The 22,238-nt window shown below is 42.5% G+C and overlaps 1 protein-coding gene across 4 annotated transcripts; it reads right to left on the reverse strand.

Moving 5' to 3' along the window:
• Positions 1-4,638: 4,638 nt before the first annotated feature.
• LOC111974880 (LIM/homeobox protein Lhx6) lies at positions 4,639-11,215 on the reverse strand. Of its 4 annotated transcripts, none has more exons than XM_024002946.2 (8): positions 10,579-11,215; positions 9,165-9,347; positions 8,839-8,960; positions 7,630-7,850; positions 7,283-7,383; positions 6,967-7,062; positions 6,573-6,802; positions 4,639-6,392 (listed from the first exon to the last, which is right to left on the reverse strand). In XM_024002946.2, the coding sequence occupies exons 1-8, from the start codon at positions 10,654-10,656 to the stop codon at positions 6,362-6,364; spliced, it is 1,062 nt and encodes a 353-aa protein (XP_023858714.1). In that variant the 5' UTR covers positions 10,657-11,215; the 3' UTR covers positions 4,639-6,361. The 4 variants fall into 4 exon arrangements, with proteins under 4 accessions (XP_023858714.1, XP_023858715.1, XP_023858712.1 ...); XM_024002947.1 differs by having other exon boundaries at positions 6,622-6,751; positions 10,579-11,210; XM_024002944.1 differs by having other exon boundaries at positions 6,622-6,802; positions 10,579-11,208.
• Positions 11,216-22,238: the final 11,023 nt, after the last annotated feature.

The raw sequence follows: 22,238 nt of genomic DNA on the forward strand, positions 1-22,238 counted from the left end.
TCCCCCCTCCCCAAACTAATATCTAAATACGCCACAAAACTAGAGTTAAAAGGAACCGGAACTTACCTTTGGCACGCAATTTGGACCAGAGACCCCTCGACCAACAAATGGCCACCTTGTTGCGTCTGTTCGCCTGCTTTGGGATAAAGGCAAATCACAACACTATCAATAGCACTAAGGAAGGTGCTATTTTTTAAATGTGTGAGGGACTCCAATTGTTGGCCTGTACATGTTGTAATTGTAGACACTGGGGACACGCCCGATGCAGCTGCGAGAGGTTACAACCAAGGCTACCACGTTGCCTGGCTGGTGCGGACAGCGGGACAGCTGGTGACCAGCCAGCCCTGCTCAGGAGGTAGAGCCGAACGAATCCTGCTCGGGTTGTACCGAATGAACGAACCTTGCTGGGAAAGAGCCGAACCAACATTGGCCACCGCTCTGTGAATCAGCTGGTGTTTAACTTTGCTCATAGTTAGCCTATAGCCCTAAATCCTAGCCCATTTTTATGTAGTGATACTGTGATTGTTAAAGCTGAATTTATAATAAAGAACCTTTGCTTGTACTTTGGCCAGTCTCTGGTTGTTTGCCGTGGGATTTTGGAACTCTGCATTTGACATACCTGTGCGAAAGAGGCTATGATAGGCACACAGTGACATGAAGTCTGAGTTTGCTAAACATATCAAGAATCTCGTGGACCAGTTTCACTGGCTTAATAGCCTGAAATGCAGAGAACTTGACTATGAATTGGCACAGCGGAACAACGTCCCAGACAACTGGTCAAGAAATGGAAAGGTAAGTGATATTGAACAGATTTATATCTGAATGTAGGCATACATTTAAGATTATACAATGTACCACACCCCCATTCCATGAATTAAACTTTGACCTACTGTCACAGGACAACACGCACTTAACCCGAGGTCTGCTCAACCTACCATGTCCCTATGCTCAACTTACCCCATACCAAGAGACAATGTTTTTGAAAAGCTATGTTTTCAAAATGTATGTTTACATGAATTCTGATTATTTCCAGGGATACACATCCTGAAATATATGTAGATATCTTTGTTAGAATACTTCCCTTGACGTGATACTGAATGTAAAAAATAAAAAAGTCTCAACTTACCCCACTCTTCCCTAATTCTGTCTGAGAGGGCAGGGGTATATTCTGTAAGCTAAAAGGCTGTTTGGAAACGTCTACTCCCCAGTCTTCCAGATGCCTGATCCCCGGTCCCTGCCAGAACAATACAATTCAGCAGCCACAGCCGGGATGATGCTTCCAAGATGTTACCAGTGAATTATAGGGTAGTGAGTGTAGCCAATCATTAATCAAACTCAAGTACTGCTTTACAGTTGTAAGATGTCAGCCTGATAAATAAACACATTTTGACTCACGCTGAAGTTTCATATTTATTTTTGCAAAGTGGAGGGTGGGCTTTGAGCCAAAGTTAATCATTTGTGTTAGCTATTTCCTCAGTTTTCCTCAGGGGTAGGCTACTCCTCATGTTGAATTCACATCTGTATGGTTCTTAGTGTAGTACTGTGTGCTACTGTAGAAATCTAAGCTTATGCTATTTATGTTCTAGCATTTAGAATCCACTGTGTACAGTCTACATTTTTCGAAAATTCTCACAATTCTCCCATATTTGATGCCGTTCAGCATTTTTTTTTTTTTAAATGAACTCGACACAATGTCCATAACCATGATGCTCTTGGCCTCAAAGTGAAGTGTTTCTCTCAGCACTGCTCTGCTATAGACCGTTGTGGTCTGGTTTTCAACCACTGACCCTCAGCCAGCTAGTTTGGGTTTCAAAATAGAGAGTGGGGTTGAACTTCCTTCATGAAGACATTTCTTCTGTCTTGTCACAAAAGCAACTGATGAATAACGCTACATGTCAGAAAGACCTTAAATACGAGGTTAAAGTACAACTGTAGTGTTCCAACAACAACATTTCTCTAATGCTTAAAAAAAAGCCACAATCACCCCATATTTTGTGTTGAACTTGCATGACTGGGAATCCCTGTATTATTCTTGATATCCGGTGTGAATACTCTGGGGAGAATGACAGAGAGAAGCCTTTTAGCGAGGTCAACAAGCTGAGGCATTCCTAGAAAAATATGCTTGCCTTTTTACTAGCCCACAGTATTTCATCATCAGTACCTATATTAGATAGTCTAAGCCCTTCTGTGAGCATTATTCTGTTTTTGTCATTAGCTGTTCTCTGTACTTCATTGTGATACACTGTATGGACGAGGGCTTCTCACAACAGAAAAAAAAGACGCACATACAAAAAAAGCAGACAGAGAATGAACATGAGAGTTGAGAAATAAACGTTGTATTAGGAAGAGGAAGAGGAGGAAGATGAAGATTTTCTTAGCACCCGTCAGCACACTTTTGTTGACTGTTGCGAGAGCTGTTGAGTGCTGCTGATCAGTATGATGATGAATAGCAGGAGCAGTGATGTGATGTGAATACGCAGCAGAGCAGAGACGAGAGGTACTGTAGATGTAATTGCTCATCAGTGGAGCTACGCTGTAATTCTGAAAGAGGAATCCTGCAATCAGAGGCCTATTCATTAGCACAGGGGCCTCATTTCATCTGTAAACACTTGAGCCCGCCAATCACAGGGCAGACGAATGACATTATGACAAAATGAGTGTTCTAACTACCAGAGATGCTTGTGCATGGAGAACCGTGGCTCTAAAACCTCTATTCTCTCTGTTTCATGCTTTCATGCTTTTGGAGAATTTGATTTGACAAAAAAAAAATCTAATTTGCGTTTACATCTCATTTAGTTGGACTGTAGCCCAGAATATGCCTGATTGATAATCATCTGTTTATTATTCTACACAAAGGCAGTTTTTTGCATGGAATAAAATGAAAAGGTCGTTTCACAGATTACATCTAGTAAGGTTCAAGAAAGGCAAATCAGATACATATAGCTGATAGCATTGCTTATTGGTGGTGTCTCGCAAAACCAGTCACATCAAGGAATTAAGATTTTAATTTTTTATTTCACTTGGTTTGATTGTAAAAGCATAACCAAAAAAGTGACTTTGAATATAATGTAGAGACAAAGTTATCAAATTTTCATTTTAAAATAATTATTATTGAGTAATTAGAATGAATATTAAAGTTCCAAACTGTTCAACTGTTGTACCTGACTGTTCTTCTTTCCCATCTCTCTCTGTAATCGACCACATCTTGAGATTCCGTTTCCTCCTCCTTGTCTTTGTTTAGATGTGTCAATGTCCACTTCGTTGCTCCACTGATGTTGGGTGGGTTTCGTATCTCCCCTGAACCACACCTGGCTCAGTCAAAGCATGCCCATCTCTAATTAAATCTTCAATAGTCAAATCAGAGCACAAGGGAAGCCATTGTTGCTGCTTCTATCTACAATATATACCCCTCTTTTTACTGTAGCTCTGGTTTCTGTGTCCCTCCACACACAGTGTCACTGGGTCAAGAAACATGCAGTCATGTATCTAACATTCTTTGTCTCCTAATGCAGCAAGAACGTGTTCTGGGTAGAAGTTTCCCATAAGCATATATCTAGGATCAGCTTACTCTCTCAATCCTACACCTAAACCATTAGGAAGGAAAATGCTAACCTGACCTTAAATCAGTGTCAAAGGGAAACTCATCTACTCCTACTCCCAAGAGCACCAACGGTCAGTCGATTGCTTGGGATGATGTGGTTATTGGATGTGTGCCCTCTTGTGGTGAAGAGTGGTCCTTCTGTGCATGCATGTGTAGGTTGATGCCACTAAACACTGATCTAAGGTCAGTTATGCATTCTCCCCTTCCTAATGGTTGAGGATCGATTGAGTAAGACTACGCTGATCCCAGATCTGTGTCTGCAGGAAACTTTGATAATAGAGGGCCGGTGAGGCTGTATGTATCTTCATTTCAATTGGTCCTATTGGCCTTTACCAACACACTTAAAACATTTGGAATCCTTGAGATTCTCAAACAACAGACAGAAACCTTACAGTACATCTTCTTCTTGGTCAAACATACTTTGCTGGTGCTGTCATGCATCAAATTCAAAGCACATGTCCCTTCATTGAATGCCAACAACAAGATTCTTTGATTTCAAGTGAATTCCCTCTGACAGAATTACAGAGAGAGAGGTTGCGACTGGGATGCCAGATATGTGAGCTCCAGACAGAGATGTCTGTTGCTGATATTTTAGCATGGAATGATTGTGGTTTCCATTTGTTCCACAGTATGTGCAAGAGTATCAGAGCTGTTTACTGGGAAGGGATTTAACTATAGTATTTGTGTAGTGTGTGTGTGTGGTGTTGTGTGTGTGTGTGTGTTGTGTGTGTGGTGTGTGGTGTGGTGTGTGTGTGTGTGTGTGTGTTGTGTGTGCGAGTTGTGTGTGTGCGCGATGTGTGGCGCGAGTGTTGTGTGCGTGTGCTGGAGTGTGTGTATGATGTGTGTGTGTGTGTGTGTGCGCGTGCGTGTGCGCGTGCGTGTGAGGCCTGTCAGAGTATTGTTCCTGTCTCACTTTCATTGCATATGATAAGACCTGTTTAACTCAATGTACTATTTCACAAGATGTGATTATGTGAGCTGAAAACACTGTATGCAATATGAGTCTGAATAGGTTTGTTAATTGAATTACTGTGATGTATATTCCGTGTTTCACTTCAATTTTATAAGGCAAAGAATAACAGGTAGTAAAACATGTTGAAGCATTGTACTGCTTTTTATCAAGGTGGGTTGAGCTGAATTCTTCTCTCATTTTGTCAAATTCTAAAATATCAGGGAAGACAGACCGTCGACCTACTTGAAGAGAGCATTAAAATGGGAATTGATCCAGGCAAAGTGTTAAAACAGATAACTGACTGGGGTCGCTAACAAAGGAAACGGTCAAGACTATATTTTCCTGAGTTCATTATTCAGTTTTTTCGCCACAAATGCAGCTTGAGTGCTGCCAATCAATACAACAATTTCAGATTAACACAGTTAAATGGACATATGGAATTAAACAGAGTGCTAGATCAATACTATCCACAGAGTTAAACGCTTTGAATGGTTCTTGCCATCGGATTGATTGTTGCGGACGTTAAACACATAGGGACTAAATTGGGGACCCTCAACCTGTAGCTTGATCATTACATACCTATGAATATTGCTGTTAAATACAGGTTATAAAGGATACTTGGCCTTTACCGGGTGGCCTGATGGATTTAATGTTGTTCAATGAGTGTAAGGTGCTTCTATCAGCGGGGTGAGTGGGTGGGTGGATGTGTGCATGCGCATTTGTGAAATAATAAGTTAAAATGTGTATTTTATCTTCAGCACAGCATTCTCCCTATTACACAAGATGATGGGACTTAAATCCTTAACGTAAGATTATGGCACTTAAATCCTTCATGTCTTGCTGAAAAACCAAAGTTTTTTATTTCTATGTGAATTTACGTGAAATTATCTATTTTTCAACAGATCTATTTTTCCAACACTCTTTTAGGCACATTTTATTACATCAGTAAAATATGTACAATTTACAATAAATGATTTCCCTTAATTTGAAAGCATTTTTAAAAGTGCTTCTAGGTGAAGTATCTTTTTTTTAAATAAATAAATGGACACAAGCTTCCATTTCACGAGCGAAATAAGTAAATACAACACACAAGACCGCCTCTCTCTAAACACACAAGATCAGAAGAGTCGTCATCCTCACCTTACACAGGAATATGTAGTCCATGCATGGGAGGGTTTTATACAGGAAAACAAGCAGACGGAGTAACAGAAAAAAAGTCATATTTAAAACGAATGGAATTGAAACATAAAATACCTTCAGTACTAAAAGTTGATGAATAAGACAATGAAAAATCTGAATCCGCAGTGAGTGAATTGAGATGTTCTGTTGGAAGAGTCTTCCTGTTCCCAACCCTGGTCCTGGAGATCCAACTCATTCCCTGTCAAGGAATGGGTGGTGTAATCTGGTCCTGGAGATCCAACTCATTCCCTGTCAAGGAATGGGTGGTGTAATCTGGTCCTGGAGATCCAACTCATTCCCTGTCAAGGAATGGGTGGTGTAATCTGGTCCTGATGATTACCACATTTGTATTGAACTGGGATGTTTTTCCAACGACAATCTAAAGTCTGGCTGCCTTTATAAAACCGTCCATCCATTTGAATATGTGATATCTCCACCTTGGCATACTATGGAGACAGTAAAAGTCCTCTTGTATAGTAAAATGGAAGAGACAAATGTTGAACTGTTCTCAAAGTTTTGGGATGGAAAGGTCCGCGAGAGAGACGGCTTGTGGAGGAGGTGGTCTCAGGGGTATTACTTAGTGGCTGATGGGCAACTGTGGTAAGGTCATGCCTGGGTGGATGAGGTGGTTAGGGGAGGACAGCATCGAGAAGGGATGACCTGTGCACAGGAAGCAACAGAAATATATTTTTTTATTAAATGCAATAAGACTAAATACATCGCAAAAGAAGCCATATGTGATGTGACGTGAACTGAAATACACTATGGGCAGAATCATATCTTTGATAATGTTAATTGGTAGAGTAAAAAAGTAGAAAATTCTGTTAGAGCCAAAGTCACCTCAATGTACATGTATGTTTTGTCCATCGAGAGGGAGTAACCAACTCACTGTCTATGTATCCATGCAGAGCCAGCAGGTGTGGTCTGTCAGGACTGCTGAAGGGGGAGTAGAGGTTCTCTGGCAGTGAGGGGGGCAATCTAGAGTGGGGGTAAGGGGCGCCCTGGAGGTGACCGTTGTGCTGGGGGGGAGGRTGCTTTTTATGYCTTGCTCTGCAGTTTTGAAACCAAACCTATTGAAAATGTAACATTACTAAAGATCATTGAATGGTGTATGCAAGAAGTAATCTGGTAAAGATGAATTATTTGATCATATTATCTATTTTATTACATCATACATTCATTTTCAATATGTCTAACAACATTACACCCACTAGTTTGATATTATCATACATACTTGTATGACCCGTCTGCTCAGTCCTGTCATGTCTGCCAGCTTCTGTAAGGTCTGGGTATCAGGGTTGTTGTCTTGGTAAAACTGAGACTGCATCACCTGAGAACACACCGAGCAAACTCAGTCATGAAGCTACATATTCAGCTGTATATTCACTGAATCAAGCAAATTCAGTCAGACAGTCACATTCATCTGAATTATGGAAAATGTAATACTAAAACTATATCACCCTGTCACTCCGTCCGTCTCGCTCTGTCACACACAAATACTGCGCATACTTTCACAGACACTCACACACATAAACACACACCTACCGTACCTGTAGCTGCTCAGCGCTGAAGGAAGTGCGTGCTCTCTTGGCTGGTTTGGGTTGGCCATCCTGATCAGAGGGCAAGGCTCCCTCTAAAGTGAGACCTGTCCCTAAGTCCCAGGAACAAGAAGGAAAGAAACATCACCACACAGTTTAATATTGTTCACTTTATAACTAACCTGAAAGAGATCATACACATGCAATTTGTGCAGGTGCTGGATATCGAACCCTAAATTCCTCGGGGTAAGACATGTATGACACGAATTATGTCTGAATTCTTCCCCAATACAGTTTCCCACAGGGACGAATCCTAACTTGAGAATATCCCATACATGGCTCATATTTGGGTACCCTACCGTTCTCCGCCGCTCTCTGGAGGTTCTCCACCATGGTGTCGTAGTGGGCCCGACACAACACCCTGCCCTCCACCAGACCAAACTCCTCCCCCGTGGACAGCTGCCTCTTACAGGAGTAGCAGGCGAAGCAGGCCAGGTGGTACACACTGCCCCGTGCCCGCCGTACCCAGTCAGTGGCATACACCTGGCGCCCGCACTGGCTACACTTGGTGCCAAACCTACTGTGATGAGACAGAGAGGAGAAGGGGACATTTTTAGTCGTCTTTCACTGCTACTAGTTAAAGTAAATGTGTAATCAACGGAAATGTTGTGCAGGCCAGAAATAGAAAGAAACTCTTATTATAAAAGATTATAAACAGCATTGCTTTTCCAATCTAATTTCACTTTAGTCAAATATAACTGAGCCTACTGTTAATTAAAACAATAATAGCAACAGCAATAGGATAACAATAGCAATATAATTATAGAATAATGATAATATAACAATAAATAGTGTTTAATTAGTTGGCATGCTACAAATAGCCTATAGACCGCCAGTGTATGACGAAAATTTGAACTTTCTGTGAGTGAGAAAAATAGCCCTTGATAAATTAAACAGTATTTTAGCAATCGCCCTGGTCGAAGGAGGGAATGATGAATTGATAAATGAAGAACAACGAAAACGAATAGCTTAAATGTAGTGATCTCAAAGTTGTAAGAATCATGATTGAGAGTAAAAATGTTGATAATGTACATTATCAGTAAAGGCAATAATTTAAATATATCTAAAGAGAAACATTCCGAAGTAACTTTGACGAAAAATGGGTATTGGGTGTAAAAGTGTGCATATTTATGATGTTAAAAATGGACTATGGGTTTATTCGGATAGCCTTGTTAACATATTTGTTTTTGCTTTAATAAAGGTAATGCGTGTCTATGAATTGGTGTGATTTAGATGTTACAACGATACAAAAAAAACAGTCCAATCCTGTTTACTTGCCCCGAGACATAACGAAACACTTGTCTTGACACAATGTATTTTTTGTTTAAAAAAAATCTATATACCAACGGAACAGATTATAAATAGGATAGGCTCAGTATGGTCGATCTTAAACCATCTCCCTGCAATAAGATGTGATAAGTAATCCATTGTTTGTGAACATTAGAGCCAAACATAGAATATACAGCAGCCTACATTTTATGGAAAACAAATAGCAAAACTTACCCTACCTGAAATAATCCAATTTGCAAAAGATTTCTTTGTTTTTGATGTAGCAGCTATTGTGCTGACGTAATGATACTCTGCAGACTGAACACTCCAGACATCCCACGTGCCAATTCAAATTATTCACCTGCCATGAGAAATAAATACTCGTAGTAATAATAATAATGATAATAAAATAATAATTTGTTTGGTGTACTTATTTTATAAAATGGAAGTAACTTGAAAGATTATGCAAATATGCAGGCAACTTGTGAGGAAGAAATAGGTTTGAAATTGAATCGTAAATGATACTTGATTTGACCGGTGTAATAAAAGGCATTATAATGCTTACCTTCAGTAGGTATCTGTCTTGGATCTCTGTGCCGCAGCTGGCACACTGGTTTTTCCCGGTGGAACGAACCGGCGTCGGGGAGGCCAGGGTCGGAGGCGAGCACATAGACGGTGTTACCGGAGGACTGGGCAGGAAAGGAGCCTCTACTTTCACATCCTCGTGAAGCTCCCCGTCGGAGTGAGACTGAGGTTTGGGATAGATTTTTCATGTCATAATCTTATAGCGACCTGGATGCAAGGTAAAAGGCCTATAGACTGAATGAATTACAGGACACATGGCACCGTACAGGACAAGCCCTCACAGGTTACAAGAAAACAAGCATTGTATAGAGTAGGCCTAAATGCAAAAGAGAATCGAATGAAATGAGCTAACTACAACATTATGCTACTGAAAACAAAACTTCAAAGGCCTGTCACAAAAGTAAACTATGAAAATGTGGTTGGGAAATGAAAAAAGGGTGTCCAAGTTCGGCCAAGTCTCCTACGATCATGTCGAAGTTCCTATTTTGATTAAATAAAATCGTTAATGTCTTATGTTTTAATAACTCACCATTATGAAGCTATTCTGTTTGTGGAAAAACAGCCGTGTAGATGAAGCCTGGAGCTGCGACTGAAGTCTGCTCTGCGCCCTGCTCTGCTTTGCGCTTTCGGCTATGCATCCCTACCAGCCCATACCTCAAGCTATATCCGGTGCAAAACAATGAATAATACTTTCTCAGGCATTTAAATCCTGGCAACAAAAGATAATTTTGATGAAGCAATTAGAATTAGGATTTATTTTCCCCTTTATGTACAACCCGTAAACTACCTCCTAAAATAATCGCATAGCCTAATAGTTCCCATGCAATCGAAAACACTGAAAAGATGGACTACCTGCAATTAGTGATGGCTTCAAATGCTCGAGATTAGAGGCAGCCAGGGTGTCAATTTCAACTGTCAATCAGAGAAGGCATCGCGCCACCAGAAGAATTGCATATTTTAATTTTAATAGCCGTAATCGAAAATCGAATTTCTGTACACAAGACTAGGATGTGAAGAGGCTCTTGAACGTCGCACTATTCATAGGAGACAATGTACATAACTTGCAACATAAAGGAGCGTGATTGTCTCGGCTTCGCTTATGATAGGCCACTTGAAGCTCTCTTGGTGATTATAACGGTATTCAAGAGTGCCAAAAATCTGGGTTTGGGTGGGATTCAGAATCCATTTTGGCCTTCGTTTAAACGAAATTACGCTAGCACAAATGTGAAATATCTATATAATTGTCATTAAACATAGGCTGGAGCGTGGAAAACAAAAAGCCAATCCGCTAGGATATTTCAGAGAGCAGCGCAAGCAAATAAGTATTCACTTGTAATGAGTCGATAGCCTATAGAGCATAGGCACATTTTCAAAGTATATGTCATGTGATGTACCTGATCAACGAAAACATTGTCCAATAAAACTTTGTTCTCCTCTGGGTGTGGGGACAGAGCTTCATTTTTCCAGTACATGCAGGATACCCGTTAACACTATTAAGAGGCAGGCGGTATCCAAATCGGTCCCGGGATGGGTTCAGTAGCGAATTATGATTTTACGCATGAAAAATTACAAACAGCAAAATGCATTTTCCCTGGCTCGAAACTCCATAAATATAAGTTGAATTATCTAGGACAGTTGGCCTTTTTTGTTTAGTTTACTGTCACTGCCTGTTGGTGTTTATTTCCAAGATATAGTTCTTTGCATTGTGTTGTTGAAGCTGCAGCCACTTTCTGAATGAGTCCAAATCGAGTGAGCCGTGGCGTGCGATGTATCGGCATGCGCTGAGTTGGGTAGGCCTATCCCGCGCGCTCTCCTCTGTGTCAATCGGTGCGTTCAAGAAATTCAGCGACCGGTGTCCATTCAAGAAAGCTCTTGAGCGGCTGGGGACGGGCAATAACTGGTCCTTCTGGCACTCCCCCTCCACCTCTTCAAAATGGAAGTTACTCCCCGTCTGCTTTGAGAAGAATAGGAATAGGTGGGTGGCAAAAAGAGCAGAATTCAGATTTTTTTTGCATACAACAGAAGCATAAATATGAGATATACAGTTGATGAAATAAATACCATTATGTAAAATTCAAAAATGTGGCTTTAGAAAAATGTAGAACATGGTTTTTCACATTCACATTGTGTGCAGTAGGCCTACTTGTGATGATTTGAGGGTTGAATCAGTTGAATGCTTACATTCTTGCTAACCCGAAAGATACTGAAAATGTTCAAACACACATAATATCAAACACAAAATCTAGGTCTACTTATTTGGTCTGGTTTCTTACATTTAAAAATCTCTCAATATACGTGGACATGTCAGAAGTGTGCGTGTGTTCCATCAAAGTATGCCTCCCCATAAAACCATGCCGCCCCATCTTTCATGTCCAGAGAACACACTGCAAACAGTGTTCAACGTGTTTGTGAAGACATTAAGTGCTCCTTGGGGGTATGATTTGTTGCACATTGGGATTGTTTCAGGAACCTCCATTGATTTAGGCCTGCTTACTTGTTCTGAAAGAAAATAAACAACGGTGATTATGTATGAACCGGGGGAGCGTCATTGTCCAGAGTGTTACAACAATATATTCAACTGTGTCAATTCAGGGGAGTGTCACTTTCCCAGACTCCACCTGCAAGCCATCCATGCAGCTCTGTAATGGCACAGCATGGGATTGTCAGTAACAGGCTTCTGCTGTCTCCTTCAGTCCCTCTATATTATGAAGGAGAATATTCATGTAATTAACTGTAACCTATGATCCTACTGTAATACATTCAAATAGAATAGATGACTCTCTCTTTTCTGTTTAGTCATTCTGTAGCCTCGGAAATCCCAGACCTATGCTGGAACATGGTTCACATTGTGGGAGGCAACCCATCTGCCTAGAGAGACGAATCATTCTACACTGCATCAATTTCTTTGTGTTTGCTTCTTCAGCTGCTGCTCTAAGGACTTACTGTAAATCAAACTAAATTATGAAGTGTGTTAAGATTGGCTGTAACCTCAGATAATAGGAAAGTTCGCCGATGGCGATGTATCACCTGCTGCATCCTGTGCTGTTCTGTGGATGTATGAGATGAGGTGCAGCGACAAGACCGTGTTCCTGTTGCCCTGCCTTTCCGGTAGGTAGAATACATCTGTCCATGTTCCACACAGAAAATAAGTGTTCAGTACCCCACCTCAAAAACATCAACCTGCACTACACATGCTGAAGCCATCACAGTCACTGAATAGGCCCCAGTGGACAGTCCATGGGGCAGTACGTCGAGGACAGACTACATGTGTCGTTGGGTCTGTGTGAACGCGTGTGTAAGATGAGGAGGGGTTATTTGAGGACGTTATTTATTTGTGCACTCAGTGCATAGAGGGGAATTATCAGCATTAAGGAGGAGTCCTATTGTTGCACTTGGAAAACAAGTCAACTTGAACAACATCTTCTAGTCTGTCCGTCTTTCAGTATCTAACAGGTAAACTAGGCTCTTGAAGCGTTACATCATTATTTGAGGTGACAGGGGAGAGATGGGATTCAGAAGATGTTACGTTTTATAGATTCTCTCATCATGATAGCTATTTTCTCTAATGCCTATTCGTGTAGGCTACGGTATTTGCTTTGTTCTGTGTGGGTGAAACAAACAGCCCCATCTCATGGTTAATACCAGTTATCACATATTGCCATGGCACAATCAATCTATTACTAGTCTAGTCCAAAACTGTTATACTAGTCTAGTACAGGATTTGGAATAGCTTCCAGCTCAGTTTAACTGAAAAGTATCCCATTAAAGTTGGCCTCTACATCAAGAAATGTTTCTGACCAGATGTCTATGTCCCCTTCAGCATAATGTGGAACAAGGCTCACTAAAGTATGTTGATCTTTCCTGTGCAGTTGAGGTAAACTCACACCCCTCTGTATCGTTCGAGGGTTTTCCCCTGATGGTGTCGATTACAGACGTCCTGCACACACACACACACACACACACACACACACACAGCCTGACAGAATGACAGATGCTCTGCTTGGCATGTTCGCTGAAAGAAAATGTTTGGGGAAGGAGGCAGCGAAGCCCAAACCCAACACTGGGACCTTATCTTGTTTCTGTAGGACCTCTGCCACTGTGGGCTTGTTTCACCATAGAACACACTGATAAACATTGTGGAATTGAAAATGATGGGTGAACCAATGGGTGTTGTCAGTTTATTATATTCATATTTCCATTGGTCAGTTATTGTGCTTCTACACCTGCATTTGGGGTTTTAGGCTGGGTTTCTGTACAGCACTTTGAGATATCAGCTGATGTAAGTGTAACGGCTGTCGTCTTCCTCGTCTGAGGAGGATAAGTTAGAAGGATCGGAGTACCAAAGAGCAGCGTGGTAATTGTTCATCTTGTTTTAATAAAGGTGAACTCTCAAAAAACAAAACAACAAAAGTGACAACCGAAACAGTTCTATCTGGTGCAGACACACAAAGACTGAAAACAACCACCCACAAAACCCAACACAAAACAGGCTACCTAAATATGTTTCCCAATCAGGGACAACGATTGACAGCTGCCTCTGATTGAGAACCATATCAGGCCAAACACAGAAATAGCAAAACATAGAAATACAAACATAGACTGCCCACCCCAACTCACGCCCTGACCATACTAAATAAAGACAAAACAAAGGAAATAAAGGTCAGAACGTGACAGTAAGAAGGGCTTTATAAATACATTTGATTTGATTTGATTGTAGAGCAAGAAAATACAAGTTTGTTCTTGCTTACTTTACATCTATTAATTCAATATATTTCAGTCAGCCCCCTTTTGGATACTTTTTTGGGTAAACACCGCAGCTCATATACAGCTTTCTCTATATTTTTGGTTTGGTGCGGAGATTCCTGAAACCCTTTATTGTAATGGGAATGACTCAAAAATGATCTCTGATAAGTAAGCTAACGGCTAACTTGATAATGACATATTGAATTGTGACCTGGTACAGGTGATGGCCCATGGTTGTCAATCCCCATGAGGAGTTTACTGTGACGCTGGGCTGGCGCTACGCTCAGAATAAAAACCTCTAGTTGAGGTCCTGCATACGGCCAACCTTACATCAAACAAAGGAAATAACCCTTTACACCAACTTTCTCTCTGAATCATTGTTGTACTGTAAGTGGAAAAACAAAAACTCTACAGTCATTAGACAAACAAGTTTATTTGAAGTACAGACCAGGAGAAATGGTGGGTTTTTCAGAACTTAGGCTCCATATGACAGCAATTTAAAGGCATTGTGTATCTTGGCCTGAGTCGGGAGTCCATGATGGATGACAGCAGAGAAAATCACCAGCCGCTGGCTCCAACACAGACATGTAAATTGCTTTCAGCTGATTGCTTTATTTTAGTTGATATTTATCAAGTGGATTACAGTATGCCTCCGTGTTTATGACTAGGAGGCAGCCGATAGGTTGGAGCTGAGCAGCAAGGAGAGTTCATGTTTTTTTCTCTGAAGGATGTAAAATATACAGGCTGTAAGGGGACTCTGTAAATATGGTAATGGATTGTCCACTCGTTTTTGGGGGTCGTGTGCAGGTAGGTGTCCAGGTGACTGACTGACAGACTGACTGACTGTCAACCGCTGTGGTAAACATTGACACAGTTATTGTATTGCAGAAATCCTGCCTTTGGAAAACATGCCAGTCCCATCCCTAACCCCAGTCCTAACCCCATCCCTAACCCCAGCCCCAGTCTAACCCCAGCCCCAGCCCCTAAATCCCAGCCCCCAGTTCTAACCTCAGCCTAACCCCAGCACCAGCCCTAACCCATCCTAACCCCAGCCCCCAGTCCTAACCCCAGCCCCAGCCTAACCCCAGAACTCATTTCTTAACCTCAGCCCTAACTCCAGCCCAGCCCTAACCCCATCCCCTAACCCCAGCCCCAGTCCTAACCCCAGCCCAGCCCTAATCCCAGCCCAGTTCTAACCTCAGCCCTAACCCAGGCCCAGCCCTAACCCATCCTAACCCAGCCCCAGTCCTAACCCCAGCCTCCAGTCCTAAACCCCAGCCCAAGCCGCTAACCCCAGCCCAATCCTATACCCCGCCCCATCCTAACCCCCGCCCCATCCTAATCCCAGCACCAGTTCTAACCTCAGCCCTAACCCAGCCCCAGCCTAACCCCATCCCCAACCCCAGCCCAGTCCTAACCCCAGCCCCAGCCCTAATCCCAGCCCAGTTCTAACCCCATCCCTAACCCAGCCCAGTCCCTACCCCAGCCCCAGTTAAGCCCAGCACCAGCCCTAACCCCAGCCCCAGTCCTAACACCCCAGCCCTAAATCCCAGCCCCAGTTCTAACCTCAGCCCTAACCCAGTCCCATCCCTAACGCCAGCCCCAGCCTAACCCCCAGCCCTAATCCCAGCCCCAGTTCTAACCCTAATCCCAGCCCCAGTTCTATACCTCAGCCCTATAACCCCAGCCCAGCCCTAACCCCATCCTCTACCCAGCCCCAGTCCTAAGCCCCAGCACAGCGCCCTAATCTCAGCCCCAGTTCTAACCCCATCCCTAACCCCAGCCCCAGTCCTAACCGCAGCCCCAGTCCTAACCCCAGCCCCAGCCCTAACCCCAGCCCCATTTCTAACCTCAGCACCAGCCACAGATACGTGTGGAGTGGGGTTGGGGTCAGAGGTCAGCTTTTTACACAATCAGGTAACTAGCTAGAGGAGGAAAATGGTTTCCTTCCGACACTTACCTACAGTGACCCGAGCAATTCACAGTGAAACAAGCCCTAATCAGAAGAAAAAGCCCTTGGGTCCAGAATACACCCTGGCACTGAGCAATCCCCCTCAAAACAGGGCGTCTTTGAGTTCAAGTGTTTAAACTGTCAGATCATATCGGCTCAACTTGGAGATTATTTGTGCAGCAGGCCATTGTATGTTTGTTTTAATGCCGGCTGCAATATCCTGCTCCTCCTGTTGATCCTAACAACTCAGAGTGTATCCAATCTAGCACTGTCAAGGAGAGGTGGCCGAGGCTTGCCACTCGTATACTCTAAACAACCCGAGGGAATACTCAAGGTGGGACAGGAAGGAGAGGAGTATTTATAAGAGTGGGACTGGATAGAGTCTGTAACCTGGACCAAAGTCAGAGTCATTTCTCCTCCACAGCAGTTGGGTTTCAATGAGTCCCCCTGCTCATTCGCCACTGTTGAGAAGGAGACGAAACATGTGATACAAGTCTACACCCTTCAACTGCCCAGCACAAGGATAGATATAGACAATTGGACATTTATCAGGGACTGAGGGGCAAAGACTTTAGTTGACAGGCCATACACCGGTGTAGAATTTTGGACACATCATCAAGTGACATAACCCACAGAGTAGACAACCAAAGTGCTACAGCAAATGAGCAACTCATGTGCTCCTGTGTGTATTCTGTTTTGATGCACACTGAGCAGAGAAAATCCCTAAAGGACTCCTTCACTAATTGCCTTTGAACGCCTAAACCCAGGCTCTTACGGCACGGCCCCTGTCCTGGAGCTCACTTTGACTACATTATAATGAGGGCCCTCTGTGTTTTCTTGCAGTGAACTGTGCCAACTTTCTGACAGATGATAAATGCGCACAATACTGGCTCGTCAGTCCGCCTACAGATCATTTCACACTACACACCGCAGGGGGGGGGCTACTACTAGCAGCACTATATTTTGTTTGGTGACGATATACTCTTAGGCTATACGTTGACTAGACTTCCTGTCTATAAAATACATTTTGGATTGTCACTTGTGTTGTAGACATCATTATGCATGTCAACATACATTGAGTGCACAAAACATTAGGGACACCCCCTTTTGCCCTCAGAATAGACTCAATTCGTCGGAACATGGACTCTACAATGTGTCGAAAGCGTTCCACAGGGATGCTGGCCCCTGTTGACTCCAAAGCGTCCCACAGTTGTGTCAAGTTGGCTGGACGTCCTTTGGGTGGTGGGCCATTCTTGATACACACAGTAAACTGTTGAACGTGAAAAACCCAGCAGGGTTGCAGTTCTTGACACACTCAAACCGCTGTGCCTGGAACCTACTACGATACCCCGTTCAAAGGCACTTAAATATTTTGTCTTCCCCATTCACCCTCTGAATGGCATACATACCCAATCCGTGTCTGAATTGTCTCAAGGTTTAAAAATCCTTCTTTAACCTGTCTCCTACCCATCATCTACACTGATGGAAGTGGATTTAACAAGTGACATCATTAAGGGATCATAGCTTTTACCTGGATTCACCTGGTCAGTCTGTCATGGAAAGAGCAGGTGTTCCTATTATTTTGTACACTCAATGTATATAAAGCAGGTAAACCTATATAAACTCAAGTTGATCCTATTACAAACTCACAAAGAACCGAAATGGGGAGAGGGCACCTTATGCAGTCGGAGACCACCTACTACACTATTGAAATCCCACACCACATCTCCAAAGAGGGCCATCAAGGTACTTCTGCCCCTCCCTCCGCCCAAAGGGAAGAGAGACTGTATTTTGAATCAGCTGCTTTCCCTCAAAGTTGTTACACAAATGAGATTCGGAGGGCCTCTTAGAGCACCAGCGCAGTGTGGCTCTGTCGTAAACCCTATCTGAGATAATACATGATGCTGCCACCACACCAGAAAACCTCAGTTAAAACTGAAGAGTCAGTCCACTCGGTTCTCTCTCACCAACTGGACAGGAAGTCTGCTAATCTGAAACCTGATCCAGGGGAAGGAAGGACTCAGGAACCAGCCTTCAGTGCTTTCACAAATCATATTATCACCAGGCCGGGCCGCCTGGGTCCAGACTCTTAAGCTACGCTGCTGCTCTTAACTAAACATCTATTCCAATAAATAATGCTTCCAGGTTACTCCAGTCACAGTCAGAGCCCAGGTCAGAAGACGTATCACGCATCTGATCTCAATTACTGTCTGGCTGCCGGAGACCTATAGGAGCTTTTTATGAGCCAAATTAGTGCAGTGCGGGCATTTTAACCAATAGCGAGATTATACGCCCTATTCAGATACGGTATGAGCATTTTTTCATTGGCTTCTTGTAAGGGGAAAATTATTATTTGATAATTGGTTCCCGTGCTTTTTCATTCCTTTTCTATATCCATTCACGAGATGATTGTCTTTGCGGCTGCGAGCTCAATTTGGTGAGAAACATCAGACATAGTCAAGTTCAGACGGATTGTCTGAGGTGAGATAGAATAGAAGTTCTATTCATGTGGGTACTATATAATCAAGCAGTCCGGAGGGAACTGTATTGGCACAGCTTAATTGGAATCAATTAGTTTAGCCTCGGCCTAATACTCCAGTGGTGCAGATTTTAAATAATCTCCCATTTTTGTGATAAGCCTAAAAAGAGAAAAGCTGCTTAAACCATGTGTATCTTCCTCGGTGGCAGAAAGGCAGCCGAGTTTTCATAGAGTTGGATAGAATTTCAGTTCTGACTACACCAGTACTTCCTTAGAGTCTGTCGGACATGAAGGAATCAGGACCAGCTGGTCTCCTCTCTCTCCTGCAGTCTCTGGGCTGGCAGAGTGACAACATGCTACCCCTCCCCTTTCTCCTCTTTCTTCTCCACCCCTCTTTTGCTCTCTCCCCACTCTCTCTCTTCGCTCTCTCTTTCTATCTCTCTCTCCCTCATGAACATACCAAATTAATTTGGCAGACTCAAGAGGTTTGGGATGATTCTCTCATGCTCAGGTGCGGTTTGGGGGGGGGGGGGGGGCAGTGTGCCCCTGTGACAACAAATTTTTGGACCCCCTTGTGTGTCCCCTAAATGTGGAGTATGAAATTATTTTTTGTTTTTGCTATCGTTCTTTTTTACATCCGTTATTAGACAGTGGCAACGATGATGATTATGAACATGGTCTTTTGCCTGCTAATGCCTGCAATGCAGTGAAGAAAACAATGACAACAATAACGTCTAATGTAACTGGCCCCTCTAACAGTACAACTGGCCCCAGCTTGCCCCCCCAGTTGAAATGGTCTAGAACCGCCACTGCTCATGCTTGAGCTCCATTGAAACACAAGACCATAGAGTTAGATAGAGGACTCTATATGGATAAAACCCATTTTGGCATAGACGTTGCCATTGAGGGCTCCCACTATTTTAAAGTAGTCAACTGGTTGGGACTTCCTATGGGTTAAGGAAGGATCACATGATTCCATCCGGTCATCATGAGGGATCAGGCAATGAATTATACCCGTGAACAAATGTTCCATGACTGTAGGTTGCAGTAAATTGCCAACCTTGGCTTTATACCTGTTCAAACAACACACTCTAGGTGGCAGTATGCACCCTTTCATAGAAGTTGTTGAAGAAGAAAATTGACCACTTCAAAATGGAGATTTCCTCAATGGTGCTGCCCTTGCGCTCACAGACGCCATAATGGGACATATCTAAAAATGCTCTCTCGATCATTCTCTATGGCCAAGACCGACTATGCTGATGATTACTTTTTAAAGTAAAAAAGACCACCTTTCCCTCTATTGGATTATTGTAGTTTATCGAGGGATGCATTTTAATAGTCTGAAGTATTTTTGTCTCCTTTTCTTAACCTGCACTGATGTGAAAGAACTGCCGAAGCAACTATATACACACACAAGCCATTTTCATTCATGTCTATCTCAGTTGCATTATGCCAACATGGCGGCACACATTAAATAACATGTTTGTAATACTTATCTGTGTATTTGTTAGCACTGCTCACATAATCCATGCACTTTATTCCATGGTCATATAGCACAAATTTGTAGTAGGGAAAGGCCTACAAACACATTAATTTTGCCCAGCACATAATTTTTTATGTTTTATCATTACATATTTATCATTATATGTGTGTACAATTAAACTATCTCAAATAAATACATGTTTTATATTAGCTAATTATGTCATTAGCTTGAACACACAGGTTGACCAGGGGTGTTCTGGTCAGCGTCTCAAATGGAACCCTATATTCCCTATATAGTGCACAACTTTTTTTTACCAGGGCCCATAGGTAATAGGGTGCCCTTTGGGACGCAACCCTGGTTTCGAGGTCACCCCTCCAAGGTCACACCACAGGAAAACATTTGTTGGCATAAAGTGAACTCATCACTTTATATTCAGATATTTAACTGTAAAGGCATTTCTTTATCCCAAAGTTTAACTTATGAGTAACAACTCAAAAGGAAAGTTGTATTACCAAACATTGAACAAGTCTCTCAGTTTTGTAAAAGTAATTCCAATACATTGTTTGAACTGAGGCGGGAGATTCCAAGGAGGTGTATACAGGGTTCTTCAGTCAGGTGGGGTTTTAGGGCAGACTACATCCCGAAATGGTGTATTGCAGCCCACTACTGGATGTGGAAAAATGAAAGGTAACGGAATGCATAACCGGGGACCTGAGAGGAAAGAACTTCTCCAGCTCTGTGTAACTCCTCGCCTATGACATCCTTCAATCCCAAAAAGCGTGGTGCAATGTTTTTTTTAAATAAAAATATCCTGCAATGTAAATTCCCACCCTAAATGGTGACTCCACAAGTACTGCTGCCTCCGTTCCGATCCTTTCAAGCCTTACTGCTGGGCCACCTTACAATGACGACGAAAACGACGATAATGAGGAAGATAATGATGAATTTTGTGTTGTGTAATTTGTAACATTCAAGGATATTACAATTGCAAGAAAAGCAAGTATCCGTACTAGTATCAAGTATCTACACAATGAACGGTAATGCTCATAGAACAACCAATAGATGGAGCCAGTAAGCTACACTGCACACTACCCAAGGTGCTTAGAATGCACCAGAGACACTCTTACTAACGATGAGATGGTCTTGTCGCTGTTCCAAAGTTGGGAGAGCAGGCGTTCTGCTTATCAGTCTGCCCCCTCAGATTTGCCGTGTTAAAAGAATACATAGTATATAAAAAATATATAAAAAACATTTAAAAAAATATATGTATATATATATACATGTTTAAAAAAATATATATATATATTTTTGGAACAACGACAAGACCATATATATATACAGTACCAGTCAAAAGTTTGGACACACCTACTCATTCAAGGGTTTTTCTTTATTTGTATATATTTCTAAATTGTAGAATAATAGTGAATACATCAGAACTATGAACTAACACATATGGAATCATCTAGTAACCAAAAAAGTGTTAAACAAATCAAAATATATATTCTTCAAAGTAGCCATCCTTTGCCTTGAAGACAGCTTTGCACACTCTTGGCATTCTCTCAACCAGCTTCACCTAGGATGCTTTTCCAACAGTCTTGAATGAGTTCCCACATATGCTGAACACTTGTTGACTGCTTTTCCTTCACTCTGGGGTCAAACTCATCCCAAGCCATCTGAATTGGGTTGAGGTCTGGTGATTGTGGAGGCCAGGTTATCTGATGCAGCACTCCATCACTCTCCTTTTTGGTAAAATAGCCTTTTCACAGCCTGGAGGTGTGTTGGGTTATTGTCCTGTTGAAAAACAAATGATAGTCCCACTAAGCCCAAACCAGATGGGATGGAGAATCGCTGCAGAATGCTGTGGTAGCCATGCTGGTTAAGTGTGCCTTGAATTCTAAATAAATCACTGACAGTGTCGCCAGCAAAGCACCCCCACACCATTATACCTCCTCCTCCATGCTTCACTGTGGGAACCACACATGTGGAGATCATCTGTTCACCTACTCTGCGTCTCACATAGACACAGCAGTTGGAACCAAAAATCTCAAATTTGGACTCATCAGACCAAAGGACAGATTTCCACCGGTCTAATGTGCATTGCTTGTGTTTCTTGGCCCATGCAAGTCTCTTCTTCTTATTGGTGTCATTTAGTAGTGGTTTCTTTGGAGCATTTCGACCATGAAGGCCTGATTCACGCAATCTCCTCTGAACAGTTGCTGTTGAGATGTGTCTGTTACTTGAACTCTTTGAAGCATTTATTTGGGCTGCAATCTGAGGTTCTGGTAACTCTAATGAACTTATCCTCTGCAGCAGAGGTAACTCTGGGTCTTCCTTTCCTGTGGCGGTCCTCATGGGAGCCAGTTTCATCATAGCGCTTGATGGTTTTTGTAACTGAACT

Source organism: Salvelinus sp. IW2-2015, linkage group LG15, assembly GCF_002910315.2.
Source record: "Salvelinus sp. IW2-2015 linkage group LG15, ASM291031v2, whole genome shotgun sequence".
Classification (NCBI taxonomy): domain Eukaryota; kingdom Metazoa; phylum Chordata; class Actinopteri; order Salmoniformes; family Salmonidae; genus Salvelinus; species Salvelinus sp. IW2-2015.